General features: G+C 38.2%; 1 protein-coding gene across 2 annotated transcripts in view; it reads left to right on the forward strand.

Annotated features, from left to right (window-relative positions):
- The window catches only part of LOC116518540 (sodium channel protein type 2 subunit alpha-like), a 61,462-nt gene that overhangs the window by 36,865 nt on the left and 6,072 nt on the right, over positions 1 to 18,525 (forward strand). For both annotated transcript variants that reach the window (XM_032232023.1, XM_032232013.1), the window contains exons 17-20: positions 10,355 to 10,472; positions 14,389 to 14,543; positions 16,596 to 16,769; positions 18,158 to 18,280. In XM_032232023.1, coding sequence (XP_032087914.1) covers positions 10,355 to 10,472; positions 14,389 to 14,543; positions 16,596 to 16,769; positions 18,158 to 18,280 — 570 coding nt within the window. The remainder of the gene's footprint in view (positions 1 to 10,354; positions 10,473 to 14,388; positions 14,544 to 16,595; positions 16,770 to 18,157; positions 18,281 to 18,525) is intronic.

Raw genomic sequence — 18,525 nt, forward strand, 5'->3', positions numbered from 1 at the left:
ATTCAAAAGATTTATCATGTCTGAAATTAAAATATATTGCAGTTAAATCATTAAAAAAGAGTCAAGTACAATTTTTAATAGGCAAAAAGTATGTGTGGAAAAGATTTTGGCTTTCTATAGTATAGGGAGACCACTATATCTGAAGTCTGACTTCTCATAATGGATTTTCATAGAAACCGCAGTAACATTTAAACTTTTTTTTTCCAGCCCAAATACTAGGACAATGATGGCAAACCTTATTTTCCTTGGGTGCCAAAAGTGCTGACATCCATAATCCAATGCCCCCCTACAGGGCCTGCCCGCTGCTCATGATAGCGTCCTAGAACAAAAAATGGGGCACGGGGGGGGAGGCCCGCATCCCACTACCACCTACACATGCGACCTCCCCACTCCCACTGTATAATTACAATTCACCTGAAAATCAGCTGGCCAGCAGGAGGCATGCACGCATGCACAGTGGAGCTGATCTGGGCGATGGCTCACGTGCCTGCAGAGATGGCTCCATGTGCCACCTGTGGCACACGTGCCATAGGTTCGGCATCACGGATCTAAGAAATATATCTTTAACAAAATGCTGAAATGGGCTATGACTTGACTTAATAAATGGATGAATATAAAATGCTGTTGTGTTTGAAGTAGGAACTAGTCAACATTTTGAAAATAGTTAGACGCATGGCCCCGTTGAGGTTAGTGTTAACCGAAGTAACACTAATTACAATAACAATCAGGTAATAATATTTTATTTATTTAGATTTATATTCCTTCAGGAACTCAAACTGATCTACCTACCATATTTTTCAGAGTATAAAACTCACCAAGGTTTTGAAGAGGCAAATTAAAAAAAAAGTAGGTAGGTAGATAGAGGGATAGCGAGGGAGAGAAAGAAAGAGAGAGAAATACAGTAGGTAGGTAGGGAGAGAGAATAGGTAGGTAGGTAGATAAAGGGATAGAGAGAGAGAAATAGAGAGAGATAAAGAGATGGAGAAATACAGTAGGTAGGTAGGGAGAGAGAGTGTGTGTAGGTAGATAGGTAGAGGAATAGAGAGAAATAGAAAGAGAGAGAGAGAAATACAGTAGCTAGTTAGGGAGAGAGAGTAGGTAGGTAGGTGGGTAGAGAGAGGGGGGGAGAGAGAGGGTAGGTAGGTAGAGGGATAGCGAGAGAGAAATAGAAAGAGAGAAATACAGTAGGTAGGTAGGTAGATAGAGGGATAGAGAGAGAGAGGTGTATTTATCCATGTGCCGAAGAAGGAAATCGCTGACAATCTGCAGCACCTTAAGACTTTGTTTCTGCTGGCACAGCACTTGATCAATGTAATTCTCATCAATCAATTAATGAGCTTTCCTAAAGGAAAAAAAAAGTTTTTGCTGTCTGCAAACCTCCTCAAAAACAGCCAAAAAAATTGCATGCATAGCCTTATGGAGGCTTATAGAGTGCTGCTGGGGGGGGGGGGGGGGGGAAGGGCCAGTTTTTCACTTATTTCTGCCCTCCCCAGCCCCCAGAAGCTCTCTGAAAGCCTCTATAAGGGTGTGCCATTTTGGTGAAGGGGGGGGGGGTTTCGGGAGGCAAAAAATGATGTATTCAGTGTATAAGACGCACCCAGATTTTCAGCGTTTTTTGAGGAAAAGAGGTTCGTGTTATACTCCGAAAAATACGGTAGGTATCTTTTCTCCCTCACAATGGTCTTGTGGAATAGAGACTAATCATATGTCACTCTGTGAGCTTCCATGGTTAAGGATGGATTTGAACTTAGGTCTTCTCAAACTAATGGGGAGATTGTATTATGGAAGTAGGATTTTGCCCTAGTGTGGAAAGGCAGGCAGCTAATAAATTTTACAAATAAATAAATAAATACCAGGTGTCTTTTCCTCCATAAGTAGGCCTTCCTCATTCTCCCAAGAATTTTGAGCACGGGATGTTATTATTCACCTTCACTTCTCTATTTGTGCACATAAATAGTATCCTGTCCTCCAAGTCGAGAAGCATCTTCATTGTTTATCAGTTGTTGGCAAACCCTGAATGCTGCAGGAGATGAGGGTAGTTGAGGTTGGAGCCAAAAACGCCATTTCCCTTTTCTCCCTCTTTCTTCCAACCCCTTTCTTTTTATCTAACCATCTAGCAAACTGTTAAAGGAGGGCCACTTTATTCTTGCCAAAAGCCTGTTAATGAACAGAATTTATTTTCAATTTAGGTCAAGTGCCACTTGATGTTCTAGTACTATACATTATCTTCTCCTGCTGAACTAGTTTCAGTCACAAAGGGCACTTGATACCAACATGATTTTGAGAATAAGGGGCAGAGAATAAGGTACAAGAGAACAGTGGATGAACAATTTTATTTTATTTTATTTTATTTTTTGCTCCAAATTGAAAAGCTTTGGACAAACTTTTCTTAAGACTTTGTTAGATTAATGGAAACAATTCAGCTTCAGATCAAATTTTATTCACATTATTGCTTTTGCCTATTGTGATTAAGATTGTGAATATCATCTTTGTATAATATATGGTTCAATGTCCAACTTTAGAGATGCACAGGAAAAGAAGGGAATTGAAGGTTACTGCGAGTTATCCTACATGTCTAATAAAATGAGTGTATTTTATTTATGTATTCATTATTATTTTGATAAATAACTCAAGGCAACTAACATACCTCACACTCACTTCTTCTATTTTCCCCAGTTCTGTTTATTAAGCAGTTAAAATCCCACAGCATCCATGTGAGTTTGCTGGAGTGTCCCAAAGTTGCATAGCTGACTTTCTCTTTCCTTATCCTACAAGAGTTTTTCAAAAGGAAAATTTCCACCCTGTACAAAAGTGTAATGCACAGATTCATCTGTTTGGAATTGACTTGTTCTGGACTGACATACGTTTTCCTGGATTTGCTCTGTGGAGGTTTCCACAGCTGCCAGTATTCCTTTTTGTTGATAATTGTATCAAAGCCTTTAATAAACATAGTAAAACTTTTTAATATTTAAATTTTACAAAACACATGAACGTTGACACAAACTAATCAAGTACAGAAACAGCAAATAAAGAAGAAGAAAAGCAAAAGTGCAGAAGGAAAGAATTTTTAAAAATAGAATTTTTCAATTTGCTTTATAGCAAATACGAATATGTTTAAAAATTCTCTATTACTATATGATTATAAAAAAGTAATAATAGTAAAAATGGATGTAAACTAAAATAGAAGAAAGAAAGTCCAAAAGGTGCAGAATAAAGAAGAGAAAAAAGGCAACAAATACAATAATGAAGTGTTTCCAACCAAGAATAAGCTGGCATGCTAACTTTTCAACGTTTTTTAAAGTTACAAAAAAACCAACACCTATATCTTCCTATAGCCTAACTTTTGTAAGCAAATCCAATCTAGAAATCGTCACCTTTTCAATTCCAATTCAGCAAAAAATCCATTAGGGACTTTTGCCAGAAAATCAAATAAATAGTTTATTCCTGGTCAAATAGTCCAACTTCGTATTCTTTCTTTTTCCCTCTGCAAATCTTGACTTTTAAATAATTCCTATGGCATTTCAGGATTTGATATTTCATCACTCTTTGGATTTAAAAGGAGTCATCAAAGGTTTTACCAGCCTACATTGTAAATCCCATTGTAGGAAGTTAGCACCCACCCCTCTCCTAGAAGAATGAAATATTCTAGGAAATATTAAAAAGGCAGAATATTATGTTTCCCTGGATGAGAAAAGGAGAAACATGTTTTAAAGACAAAGCAACTCCTTGCCCCCCCTTCAGCTCCAGGGTGATGGGATTAAGACATGGCCCTTAGGACATGACAGGATTAGCCCTCTACCCATCTCACCACATGGCACCTGGGAAGATTACAGCATCCAGCAAGGCTCAACCAAGCCTGGGACACAGACAGTCTACAAAGTTAGGTAAGACCCCTGCCCCCTGGGAGTCTGACAATATATCCAATGGGATATATTTCTTACACAGGAAAAGGAAGCTCAACAGTGTATAAATCTCTCTCTTTCTCTCACCCATGTGTTTTTTTTTCCCGGGACTTCAAGCCATGTGGTCCTGTCTACCATTAAAACCATCTTTCCAAACAGCCACCATTATATTCAGTGTCTTTTTCCCCACTTGGAACTGAACCCAGATGGACATTTCTTCCAACACCGTAAAGAGGCACTGTCCAGGATTTCTTGTCAAAGCTATTTCATGCCCAGATTTTCTTGATTTGCCTTTGGTCTTCCTATTTTAATAATCTCGATTTTATTCTCTTCCGTTCCCTGACTCTATAATGTCTGGGGGAGGGGGTGGCTCTGTATCTTCCAATTAAAATTGTATCCTTACAGAAATATTAGTTATTAATATTTCAGTCCATATTTCACAAACTTCCTTACAGATAAGATAAAATTATAATTGGCTTAGCCACTTTAGCCTGGTCTTTTAGTTCCCTCTAGTGTCCATTTGCAGGCTTCATTGAGCCTCAATTTCTAATATGGGTTTTAGTTCCATTTCAATCATTTTCCCTAAGTATATTGAATAAATTATATACTTATATTTCAAATCGTACAGCAAAAATAATCAAGATTCCAAATCTCTCTAGTCTCCCACTCCATCTAAAACTTTATTAAATCCTCTTTTTCTTTTTGTATTTTGCCATTACTTTTGCTTTTTTGTATATAATTTTAAATTCTTTAATCTCTGTTTAAAATTTCTTAAATCCAAATAAGGTAAAACTTAGCAGGTTTCAAATTAAGCTCCCTGCTTTGAAGATCTCTAATATTCATAAAATGGTTAAATTGAACAATTCCAAATTGAAAGTTCTGCTGACTTAGTGTCCTTATGAAAGGCTCCACTGCTGAAAGGAGCAAAGATGTTGTCTCCCTCAGCTCCTGGTGCTCAAACCTGTGGGAGATATATTTTTTATGATCCCCTAGAAAGAAGCTGCCATTCAGAGCACTCATGGTGATCTCTCTATCTCTTCCCCAGAGAGATTGGAAGGCCTCATCTACAGGCTCATCTTTAGTTATTCACAGTAATTGTCATCTCTCCTTATTTGCCCAGGTGTCTTCAGTCAGGCATGGCTCATACCAGAAGCCACAGCAAGCAATATTCCTAATGTGTACTTTTTAAAAATTGAGTGTTTATTCACTTGCTATGTTTGTCCTACTTTTCACAGGTTTTTTTCTTTGAATATTGTAGTAGAAACGTTTGAAGCCATGTTCATCACATTTACTGAAACAGAAACCAATTATTTGTGTCTTCAATCCTGTTTCCTATCATTCTTACTTCTCACAGGACTTAAATCAAGCAGGATCAATCAAGAATGCACCTCTAGTGCTTTTAAACAAGGCAGATCATCCTGTGTCACCTCTTTTGAACAGGTTGTCTTAGCAAATCTACATGTTCCATGTTGAATAACACTTGACTGGCATGCATGCTAATAATCGGTTTACAATATCTGCCATTTCCATCCATTGCAAATGAATAGAAACATGTATGAATTGATCTAGTATTTGAGTCATGTGACTTGCATTACAGCATGATCAATGATCAATATTCACCATGTCTGACTATTGTTACATAGCATCTTAATGCATGGTCTATGGTCTTTTCTATAGGAAGTGAACTACTGAACATAACATAATTGAATATTACAATCTTAAAATTCTAATGTGATATTTAATTTTCTATTACCGGTATATTCACTGGAGCTTTTTTTTAAGTTGAAGATTTTTTTTGCTTAGCCTTAGAGTAGAAAACAATAAATTACATACAGATTTTGATGGTACGAATTAAAGTTTTTGTCCATAAACCACTCAAGGTTTGCTAAGATGTGCTAAGATGTCTGCTTTATTAATTTGGAACTTTAAGGATTGTTTTGCCTTGGACTCTGATTTAATTCTACATGATACTTGGAATGCTGACATTTATAACATGATTGCTACATGTATAAGTGACTGTCCTGCTGCCTTCTGAGGAAACAATTAGGTCTTTTGATAAGTATAAAACAATACTAACAATACTAACAATGACTAACTATAACTACAACTATTACTATAGGTATTAAGAGGAAAACCCATCCTGAAAAATATCTGAGGTAATTCCATCTTCAATCATAACTTGAGTGTGTTTATACCTAGAAAAAAAAGACAAATTCTCTAATTTTTATTAGAATTCTGGGTGCATAACTCAGAATCTTTAGGTGGCCTGCTCAGGCATAGCCTCTCACAGCATCCCAGCTTCATCTACCAATGTTATGGCATTACAGAGGTACCACTCAAGCACTTGTATTATATCTATCATCCTTGATGCCCTCCCTTTCACTTTCCCCATGCTTTCCTTTCTCCAGTGCACTCTCTCTCTCACCACCCTGCCCCACTCCCCAATCTTCTGCCTTTCTTGACACTTCCCTTAGCTGTCCTACTACGGCAAGGAACTTGTGTAAAAGGTGGAGAACACGTTTTCACAGTTCTTGTTGAACCATTAAATTCTTCCTTCTCTTCTAACTCTATCTCTCCTTGCTGGCCTGATGAACTCCATTTCATAGTATTTTTGAAATTGGATTTCCTGATTCCTGTGAGTTCAGGAAACAGACACAGTTCCACACTATTATTATTATTCCCCAAACATAGAACAGGCTTGGCTTCTGGCTTTTTCCACTGAGCAGGGAGATTATTACAACTGATGATTTTCTGGGATTGATATAAGATGGCATAGTCAATCACAAATCTATGTCTGATCCAGGGATGGAAAGCTCCAGGATATATGTGCAGGGTATCACACTCAATTTAAAGGGAAAAAGGCAGGGCCTAGTGAGAAGCTGACTCAGTGAATGATGAGGGGGAAAAATAGTATAATGGGGAAAGAAGAGCTGGGATGAGGAAAGGTTGAAAAGAGGGTGAAATAAGAACTTTATCGCTCTGAAATGGCACCATTCAGACCCATTCTCAAATGTTTTGCTGAAAAACAGAAAAGTGACTAAGGTTGAAGGAAAAAGAGGAAGATGGGAGTAACTATTTATTAAACAACAATTAAAAGCAATCTGAGTTTATCTAGCATGATAGAAAATCTAGCTACTTAAAACTTTTCTGTTACCTTTGTTTTATAATCCAGTTCAGAATGAATATGTCCACTCCAGTCATTGTTGTAACATTTGGTGTAAGAAAAATGTCCATATTAGAATGATGGAAGCAAAAACATTACCGCTCAGCCCACAATAATAAAGAAAGTGATATATGATTATTTTAACATAGACACAATGCTTATAACCTCTTGTTGTGAGTGCTTTGCAATTCTTATATTGCATCATCAAATCATTTGTGTAACAGGCAAGGAACTGAATACAAGTGTCTTGTATTCAGAGCAGTTTATCTGCTCTTTAGTCGTCTGAATGGAAGAGTTTCCATTTCCTCAGAAAGTAGCATAAGATTAAATAATATGCAGAGGAGGGATTGTTATAATAGCAATAGCACTTACTTATATATTGCTTCATAGTGCTTTTACAGCCCCCTCTAAGCGGTTTACAGAGTCAGCCTATTGCCCCCATCTGGGTTTTCACCTCACCCACCTCGGAAGGATGGAAGGCTGAGTCAACCTTGAGCCTGGTGAGATTTGAACTGCCAAATTGCAGGCAGCTGGCAGTCAGCAGAAGTAGCCTGAAATACCACACTCTAACCACTGCGCCACCTTGTTTCTAATTAATCATTTTTTGGGGGGGAACTATTGACCAAGTTGGCCTCCCCATTGTCTCCACACTTCTACATATAAGCACCCTTTGGAATCGACAATGCCATAGAAACTTACCTCAGTTCAGACAACCAGCTGAGAGGCTTTCTCCAAGTGTTGACTCTGGTAGCATTCTTCCCCAGCCAAGATGAGAGAAAATGTTCCTATGGCAACTTTTGTTCTGGCACGATCTACCTGCAGAGATCCGTACCCTTACTACTCTCCTGGCCTTCCGTAAAGCCGTCAAGACCTGGCTGTTCCACAGGCCTGGGGCTGTTGATTGATATCCAGCCCCGCTTAGATGGAATGGGTGACATGAATTTTAATACTGTATTTTTATTTTTTTTATCTCTATTTTTTAAAATTAAATGTTTCTTGTCTGTTGTGAGCCGCCCAGAGTCCCTATGGGAGTGGGCGGCATACAAATTCTAATAAACTTGAAACTTGAAACTGGCCATCAGTGATTAGGACAAGTGTTGGCAAAAATGTCAGCGAACATTCGAATGCAGCCTTGTGCCATAGGAGTTCAAACTCCAGTGGTTCTCATTAGGAGAGCATAGACTGTATATTTGAATATCTAGTCTGTAGTTTGTTTCTCACCCAGGTAATTATAGGAAGACAATTTCAAGGAAGAGCATGTAGCAGGATGATGCAGTTACTTTCTCTTCCTTGTGAAATGTCAATGTGTGGGTTGGATAATGCAGCCCAGTGAAGCTGTGGCAGATAAACAGTCCTGTGTTATAAATAAATATTTTATTTTCATTCACAGTATACTTGTGGGCTTCCTTTTTTAAAAAAAAAAAGAAGGGGGGAACTGAATGAAAAACAAAATAAATGTATAAATGCATGTATTTTTATTTTAAAGAATAAAATAAAAATATATTTTATTCTGTATCTTTTATTTTGTATTTTTCCAATTGAAAAAGGGAAAATTGGATTGCAGCAATATTGGTCTGAATGATCCTATATTGTTTTAAATATGCTTTCATTGTTCATTATATTCATCCAGCTGTGTTGCGTTGAACTCATTTCAGATGTTATACTATATGGTGATAACATTGCAACAGATTGGAAAATACCATTACCAAAACTAATTTGCTTTATTTTGGAAACTCATATATGTCGATTGTTTATCCAGTTTGTATCAGTTCCGTCCTTGCCCAGAACACTACATTAAATCACATTTACATTTGTGATGATGTTTTCAAGATTGGTAGATATCAAATCAATATAGTCACAATCTGATTTTTTTCCCCAGGAACAATCTGGATATCTTTATCTATATGTGTACCAAAATAACAAATAGTTTTAAAATGTGCTGAAATGATACATTTGTGCTTCAACAAGAAAAAATCCAAAACAATTGCTATTGGAATGCAATTTATTTGTTATCTTTCACAGTAGTGATTTCAGTATTGCCTTGGCCATGTTGAAAAAAATGATTTATCACCTGTGACACTTGTTCAGTATTTTAGCACCATTTTTCCTAGTTCGGCTGAATTTCAGTTAAACAAAATGTTTCCATGATAAGAAGTGGCAAACTGACCTTACAATATGTAAGTGCACCTACAGCAGACAGGATGGTGGTGATAAAAATATGCCATTTTTATCACCAGCTTTGCTCAGGTAGCTGCTCCATGTCATATATTAATCTGAAATGTCCATTAGTTATTATGAGTAGCTTGAGCCTTCAGCAGATAACAGGAGATATACTGTATATGAGGAAGACCTGAATGTAAATCCAAATCATTGACTGAGATATAACTGTTTTTTTAAAGAGATAGTGACTGACAGAATGGAACATTTATTGATGACTATAACACAACTCTCCAGATTGATGCCAACACTTTTTTAAAAGCAGTGAAGGCATGGGGGAGGATCTATCTTTGTGTCTAGTTGTTTTGGCATGCAGTAACGTACAGGAGTATCCTGAGAGGGATCAGTTGAAGCAGGTTATGTCCAGGATGTGAGGGGGTCTGTAGATATTTTCCCAGCCATCTTTCTGGTTCGTGCAATATAAAGATCCTCAATGGAAGGCTGGTTGCGATTGTTTTTTCTGCAGTCCTAACTATTTGTTGAAGTCTGTACCAGAGGTGGGTTCCTACCTATTCGATCCGATTTGGCCAGCAAAATTTTTCAGGCACCGAACTGGTATAATGGCGGTCGGAATCCACCCCTGGTCTGTACCTGTCCTGCTTGGTTGCTGTGCCAAACCAGAGCGTCATTGAGGTACAAATGACAGAGTCAATAATTCCTCTGAGTCGACACAGGAAGAATGTTCTTCGTTGTGCCTTTTAATGATGGTTCTAACGTTAGGTATTCATTTCAAGTCTATAGAACCAAGAAATTTGAAGGACTCTACTGTTGATATTGTGTTGCCTATTATTGTAAGATGGGGGTGTCAAACCCACGGCCCACAGGCTTGATGTGTCACATGCTTGCCATGCCCGGTTTAGTGAAAGGGGAACATCGCGATATGTCACGTGATGACATCATGATGACGCAAATTTGGCACCCCTGTTGTAAGAGGTGGTAGAACAGGAGAGAGTAGGTCCTCTTCAACTTTGAAATCATCTTATCCCTGAAAAGTATCACAATTGCATGCTTAACTTCCATTCAGAATAAATATTGTTTTCTTTTAAAATGCCTTGTGGAATCTTATTTGCAGAAAACAAGTCTATGCAGCTCCACTGAAGGTAGCACAATTATTTTCGCATCTGTGGGAGACAAAGAATCTGATGCTGCAGCAAAAGGCCCACCACAACCAAAACCTTGTTTTACTGATGGTATGTATCAAAGGGACCAACTTTATTGTGATGATCGAGCGTATTCATTGTGAATTTATTTTGGGAAATTTGCAAATGATTGCCATTTTCAGCCCTTGCTTTCAACCAAAATGTACGTTGTTAATCTGTATATGATACCACCAGTAATTTTTATCTGAATCTGCAGTTTGTAATTATCTTCGTACTGCTGTGGACCTTGATTTATCTTTGCTGATAGTTACTGAAAGATTATGTGTCAGTCATTTATTATGGAATCAATTTCTTGGTCTCTGAAGAAGGAAAAAAGCAAGTTTATGAAGGACTCAGACTTTAGTCCACTTGTGATGTAACTGGTGGGAACTTTTGGAATTAGAAAATGAGAATTCAGTTGCAGACAGTTTTTTACTTGCCAGGATATGGATAGTAAATTTGCTGTTTAGAGACTGCAAAGGAAGAACTTTACTGTAGATTCATTTTCTTTGTATTATTAAGCAGATGGCAAAAAAGATTGGGGAGATGTTTTAGTCAATGAAAAAAAAGTAGAGAAAGTATGAAAAGTTGCCCTAGAAATATATTTAGTTACTGTTGGTTTAACCTGGATAAGGAAGAAATAACCAACCTCTTGAAGAGGTAGTAGTAACAATGATAGTGTAAGTGGAGAGGCATGTTTCTAGAAGCTACAGGTGCAAGAAAAAGTATGTGAACCCCTTGGGATTATGTGGAGTTTTGCATGAATTGGTCATAAAATGTGCTCTGAACTTCATCTAAGTCACAACAATAGAAAAACACAGTTTGCTGAACATAATACTACACAAACATTAGATGTTGCCATGGTTTAATTGAACATAACATGTAAACATTCACAGTGCAGGGAGGAAAAAGTATGTTGAACCGTTGGACTTAATAACTGGTTGAACCTCCTTTGGCAGCAATAACCTCAACCAAATGTTTCCTGTAGTTGCAATTCAGACCTGCACAACGATCTGGAGTAATTTTGGACCACTCCTCTTCACAAAACTGTTTCAGTGTAGCAATATTCTTGGGATGTCTGGTGTGAATCGCTCTCTTAAGGTCATGCCACAGCATTTCAATCAGGTTGAGGTCAGGACTCTGACTGGGCCACTCCAGAAAATGTATTCTGTGCTGTTGAAGCCATTTTTTGTTGAATTACTTGTATGCTTTGGGTCATTGTCCTGTTGCATCATCCATTCTCTGCGGAGCTTCAGTTGGCAGACAGATGGTCGTACGCTTTCCTGCAAAATGTCTTGATAAACCCTGGAATTCATTGTCCCATCAATGACAACAATCCGTCCAGGCCCTGAGGCAGCAAAGCAGCCCCAAACCATGATAGCAATAGCAGTATAGCAGTAGACTTATATACCGCTTCATAGGCCTTTCAGGCCTCTCTAAGTGGTTTACAGAGAGTCAGCATATTGCCCCCAACAATCTGGGTCCTCATTTTACCCACCTCGGAAGGATGGAAGGCTGAGTCAACCCTGAGCCGGTGAGATTTGAACCGCTGACCTGCTGATCTAGCAGTAGCCTGCAGTGCTGCATTTAACCACTGCGCCACCTTGGCTCATGATGCTCCCTCCGCCATGTTTTACAATGGGGATGAGGTTTTGATGTTGGTGTGCTGTGCCTTTTTTTCTCCACACATAGTGTTGTATGTTTTCCCAAACAACTCAATTTTGGTTTCATCTGTCCACAGTATATTTTACCAGTAGTGCTGTGGAACATCCAGGTGCTCTTTTGCAAACTTCAAACGTGCTGCAATATTTTTTTTTGGACAGCAATGGATTCCTCCGTGGTGTCCTCCCATGTACTCCATTCTTGTTTAATGTTTTCCTTATTGCAAATGTGTCAACAAAAATGTTAGCATGTCCCAGAGATTTCTGTAGATCTTTAGCTGATACTCTAGGATTCTTCTTTACCTCATGAAGCATTCTGCGCTGTGCTCTTGCAGTCATTTTTACAGGACGACCATACCTAGGGAGAATAGCAACAGTGCTAAACTTTCTCCATTTGTAGACAGTCTGTCTTACCGTGGACACATGAACATCAAGGCTTTTAGAGATACTTTTGTAACCCTTTCCAGCTTCATGCAAGTCAACAATTCTTGATCATAGGTCTTCTGAGAGTTCTTTTTTGCGATGCATGGTTCACATCAGACAGTACTTCTTGAAACCAGTAAACCCAAAACAGGTGTGCGTTTTTAAAGGGCAGGACAGCTGTCAGCAACACATCCAATATCATTACACTGATTGGAGTCAAGGTTGGCTCACCCCTGGCTCCAATTAGCTCTTGGAGAAGTCATTAGGCTAGGGGCTCACATACTTTTTCCTCCCTGCACTGTGAATGTTTACATATTATGTTCAATTAAACCATGGCAATATCTAATGTTTGTGTAGTATTATTTTCAGCAGACTGTTTTTCTTTTGTTGTGACTTGGATGAAGTTCAGAGCACATTTTATGACCAATTCATGCAAAGCTCCACGTAATCCCAAGGGGTTCACATACTTTTTCTTGCAACTGTAAAAGCAAAATTGCCAAGGGTGGAGCTTAAATTGCTTAATGCAGTTTTAAGAAGCTGTAATAATAAATATAGCTGCTGCAGAGTCAAGTGTTTTATTTATAACTGCAAAGCTTACATCTTATATTTTACTGCATATATCTTTTTTCTTTCTCACATAGTAATGAACTTCTTGTTGCTCATTTCTTAATTGTGGACATGGAAGGCATCTGTACCATGATTTAGTTGTTACTGTCTGGTATTGGTCTTCTGGCGTTTTGCCAGCCTCGGTCTTCACACAATTATTTCTGAAAATACATGCCATTTATCCTTCAGAATTTGCAATCTATAATGCAGTTAGAGTATTGGAATAATGCAGTATGCCTGCAAATGGAAAAGTAAAACATATTCCAGGCTACAAAGCTAACAAGTAGATTTCTCTCTCTCTGTCTCTCTCTGTCTCTCTGTCTGTCTGTCTGTCTCTCTCCCTCTCTCTCTCTCTCTCCCTCTCTCTCTCTCTCCCTCTCTCTCTCTCTCCCTCCCTCTCTCTCTCTCTCTCACACACACATACTTTTCTAGCTCTCCAAATTCAATGCCATGTATATTGGTGATATATTAATTGATTATCTATCATGCATGCCAAATTTAGTACTAGTGATTTATAAAATTTAACAGGATATGTGAATCTGAGATAAATGAGTCTAACGCTGATTTAAAGATGAACAGCAGAAAATTTCTTTTTATTGTATCCTTCCCTCAAAGATGAGCCAAGTTATCAAGGGCATTATATTGTTTCTTCCATCTTTTTATTCATATATTGAGTGTTGACAAGCTGTATCTACGACTTTGGAATGTGCATAATATGTAAGAAAAGACTCCAGAAATTAATGAGCAGAAATAGTGTATTAACAAAACAAATCCCATTGGTATCTTTGACTCCTTCTTATACCTAATGAAAATGTATTCCAAACCATTGGGATTCAGACAAAACATCTGCAGACATGTTACTTTTGTCAAAATGAAGAAACTAGCACTCTACTGTTGTGAAACTAATTTTGCCCTTTTGGGTATATGCAGCTATAGAAGGGACATACATAAAGGGCAGAGCTTGTATCATCACAATAGGACTCTGTTTCAACATTTGACATACATACTCAGGACACTTCTGGGTTAATGACAGTGTGGAAGGTGGCCCAGGAACCTGCAGTGGAAATGGAATCTAAAATATCTTCTTCCCTTCCGTTTGCTAAGACCTTTCTTGAATTTGCATTTTGTCAGTTAATAAAAACTCACACTTTCCATGTGCAAAACCCAGTTATGGAAACAAAATGCAGGGGTTTCTATAAAAAGTTTGTGTTATCATAGATAACGGTGCTTTTTTTAGGGCTGTTAAGTTTGTTTAATGCAGATATTCTGCTTTCTAGGCTGTGTACAGAAATTCAAATGTTGTCAGATCGATATAGAGTCTGGGAAAGGCAAATGTTGGTGGAACCTTCGCAAAACTTGCTTTAAGATAGTGGAACACAATTGGTTTGAAACCTTCATTGTCTTCATGATTCTTCTCAGCAGTGGTGCTTTGGTAAGTTGAATCTATTCCATATCCAACTGGAAACAAAACAGTTTAGGATAATCAAGTTATCTAGGATAACTGTTGCTTGTGCTACAACATATAAATATAAATCTAATAAACAAACAAAACAAGATTCCACATTACATGCCATGCAAGTTCTATTGCTTGCGAAATTAAGTAAGTAGACTAATTGGAGGGGCAGCCCTGATATTTATACAAATGAAATTGAGTAACTAAGGAGGAAAATGTTTATGGTGAAACCCTGGTTATGGGGAAAACGTGTCTGGTATTATCAGTGGTCACTTCAGCATCCAATTTATATGATAAGGAGACATATGAAATCATGTGGTAGCTATACGTTTCTATAGTTCTTCTCTTGTAGCTTTATTATTTCTCATTTATTTTTGCTTTGCTTCATTTAGTAATCCGAATAATTATTTGTTAATAATAGTTGGCTGAGGTTTTCACCACAATTTTCTATCTTTTCTGTAGCATCTTCATAAGCTTTCAAAATGTCTCACTAAATCTCTAAGCTCCTAGTTCTCTGTCATGATGTTGTTGAATAGATTATAAAGGATATGATAGATAGAACCAGCCTCAATTCAAACAGATTTTATCTGGAAGTTCATTAAAATACTAATAAATATTTGAAACACTGATAAATTCAAGGGAACTGGCTCTTAAAACTGTTCAATTCTGAGACTATGAAATGGTTGTTAAAGTCCTGTACTGTGGTACTTTGAACATAACATGTCAGTTATGATTAGTTTGACATTTATGAGGCTTTTGCAGTGTTTCATATGTATGAGATAAGAATGCTATATATGGGCTCAAAATCTACACAACCACCAGATGGCGATGAAGAGCTTCAGAAAACGTTGGTTCTTTACCTACTGTCTCCATCTCTTTAGATGTCTGTAGCATATGTATAAAAGCATTTCATACAAGGTGGTCAATTAAGTGCATATAATGGGCTGATCCAGGTAGCGCTCATGAATGAGCTTTACCTGGGGTGCCAAACTAAAAGTCCTTAAGACAACAGCTCTAGCTCTTTGCTACTCTTGTATAAATCAGCACGTGCTGGGAAAGTAGAAGTTGCTCTGAATGAAGCTAGCAGAATTATTACCAGATGTCTTAAAACCTATCCCTAAGAGCTACAACTTAGCCAGCATTGCCCTACCTGCTGTTCCACACTTTAAAAAAAAAAATAGAAAGGAACCTGTTTGCCACTTATTGTTAATGATAGGTAGGGGAGAATGAGAGGACGAGTTATAACATTAGAGGAGATAGAAGGAAAAAGACCAGGCTGGATAGACAGATAGAGAAAGTAAATGGGAACAAAGGTGGGAAGACCCCAAAGCAACAGGGGCAAATGGATTTGTCCTGATGACTTTGAAATACAGGAAGTATTTTATAACAGGGCTAGTAGTAGTAGTTGTAGTAGTAGTAGTAGTAGTAGTAGTAGTAGTAGTAGTAGTAGTATGTTTGACAGAATAGAATAACAGAGTTGGAAGGGACCTTGGAAGTCTTCTAGTCCAACCTTCTGCTTAGGCAGGAAACTCTACTGCACCACTTCAGACAAATGGTTATCCAACATCTTTTTAATAACCTCCGGTGTTGGAGCATTCACAACTTCTGGAAGCAAGCTGTTCCACTGATTTATTGTTCTAAATAGTCAGGAAATTTCTTCTTAGTTCTAGGTTGCTTCTGTCCTTGATTAGTTTCCATCCATTGCTTCTTCTCCTGCCTGCAGGTGCTTTGGTATAGAACCCACCAAATAAGTGTGGTGGTTCATAAGTAGGGCCTATGAAGTAATACTAAACATTGTGTTGTTTAACAAAGCAGCAAAAGAATCCTGAATAACAAAATACAACTATCCAAAATATAATTGGGATAGCAATCAATGCAAAACAAATCTTTGAAATATGGAGTACAATATGGGTGGGAGGGTATTTTCTTTTCTATTTTTCTTCCTCCCTCCCTCCCTTCTCATTTTTCCCCTTTTCTGTCTTTAATCTTTTACCTTTACGACTTTACTTGTAGTAGTATTTTAATTCATAGGCTTTCGAAGACATATACATTGAGCAGCGCAAGACTATCAAGACCGTCCTAGAATACGCAGACAAGGTCTTCACCTACATCTTCATTTTAGAAATGCTTCTGAAGTGGGTGGCTTATGGCTTTCAAGCCTATTTCACCAACGCTTGGTGCTGGCTGGATTTCGTGATTGTAGATGTAAGTTCTGATTCCATTTACTTACCTTAATGCCTGAACCTAACAATGCTGCAGGTAGTTGTATGTGACACCAGAACAATCACAGGGGCATCCATTAGTCTCCATAATCTAAATTTTTAAATAATGTTTTATTTTAAAAGAGAAATTCTTAAAAACTTGTGAGATTGTCAGGTTTGGCACGAGTGTTGTATTCTCACATAGCCTTTCCTAATATTTTCTGTCTTGGGGGGGTGGGGGATGCTTTGAGTCAGTGTTGGCTTCTGGTGATTGCCTGAACAAATCCCTGCCAGGACCGAGAAAATGAATAAACTTAAGTTTGGGTGTCATTGTTAATTTTATTATTATATTGACTTTTTTGGTTTTGTATATAAACTTTTCATACTGCCTGGCAACTGGAAATAAAGCAAACTCTTTATTGCAGGGGCGTCAAACTCAAGGCCCGGGGGCCAAATCTGGCTCGTGGGGTACTTAGATCTGGCCTGCAGGGCCGCCTAGGAAACAGTGGACCAGCTTGTGGTGCTTCTGCCAGCAAAAACAGAGATTGGGAGAACTGTACTTGGGTCCTGCCGAGCTCGGTTTTCACTGGCAGAGGGTTGCAGGAGGCCGTTGCAGCCAAAAACGGAACTCAGGAGCCCGTTTTCTCTGGTAGAGCGCTTGAAAGGCCACAGGTGGCCCCGACACAAGTGATGCCCACTCTGGCCATACCCACTCTGCTCCCCAAAGGTCAAACACAACCCTGATGCGGCCCTCAATGAAATTGAGTTTGACACCCCTGCTTTAGAGACGTGTCCAGTCGTATCTGACTCTAGAGCAGTGTTTTTCAACCACTGTGCCGCGGCACACTAGTGTGCCGTGACATAGTGTAAGGTGTGCCGTGGGAAAATTACTTTATATATAGTCAATATAGGCACAGAGTTAAATTTTTTTAACATTTTCTAATGGTGGTGTGCCTCGTGATTTTTTTCATGAAAAAAGTGTGCCTTTGCACAAAAAAGGTTGAAAAACACTGCTCTAGAGCACGGTGCTCATCTCCATGTCTTAGCCAAGGGAGCCAGCATTGTCCAAAGACATTGTCCGTGGTCATATAGACAATAAGGCTATATGCCGAAGGCGCACATTAATGAATAAAAACAGGCTAGTCTAGAACAGTTAATACAATAACTTTGCTTTAAAGTAATACCTTTCTATTGGTATGCTGCCTTGAATTCCACCAGGGTGAAAAGAGACTCTAAAAATATAGGTTAAATATCTAAACCATTCAATTCAGACACTTTAATCTGGTAATCTGTCTGATCATTTAAGTCTTTTTTGTTAATTACGTTTTTAAACAGGATACCTTTTTTCCCCCAACAATTCTTCAGTGACATGATTTTCATCTTTTTGAACAGGTTTCCTTAGTCAGTTTAATTGCCAATGCCTTGGACTATTCTGAACTTGGTCCTATTAAATCGCTTCGCACCCTGAGAGCTTTGAGACCTTTAAGGGCCTTATCCCGCTTTGAAGGAATGAGGGTAAGTAAGACCAAAGTTATTGGTAACAGCTGTTCCATAGATGCCGATTCGTTGGGGATTTCGGTAGAGTAATTTGTTGGGTGAAGTTATCTGCTGTTTGGCTTTTCCACTATTAGAACCATTCCCTGTAACAAGGATAAAGATTTGCAGAGAAGATTAACATAGTCACAGTCATTCTGGTGAATAGTTTTTACAGCCAAGTGCATTGTTCTTTTAATGCTATCCTTAGAACCGTTTGTGAGACA

Source organism: Thamnophis elegans, chromosome 1, assembly GCF_009769535.1.
Source record: "Thamnophis elegans isolate rThaEle1 chromosome 1, rThaEle1.pri, whole genome shotgun sequence".
In the NCBI taxonomy this organism is placed as follows: Eukaryota; Metazoa; Chordata; class Lepidosauria; order Squamata; family Colubridae; genus Thamnophis; species Thamnophis elegans.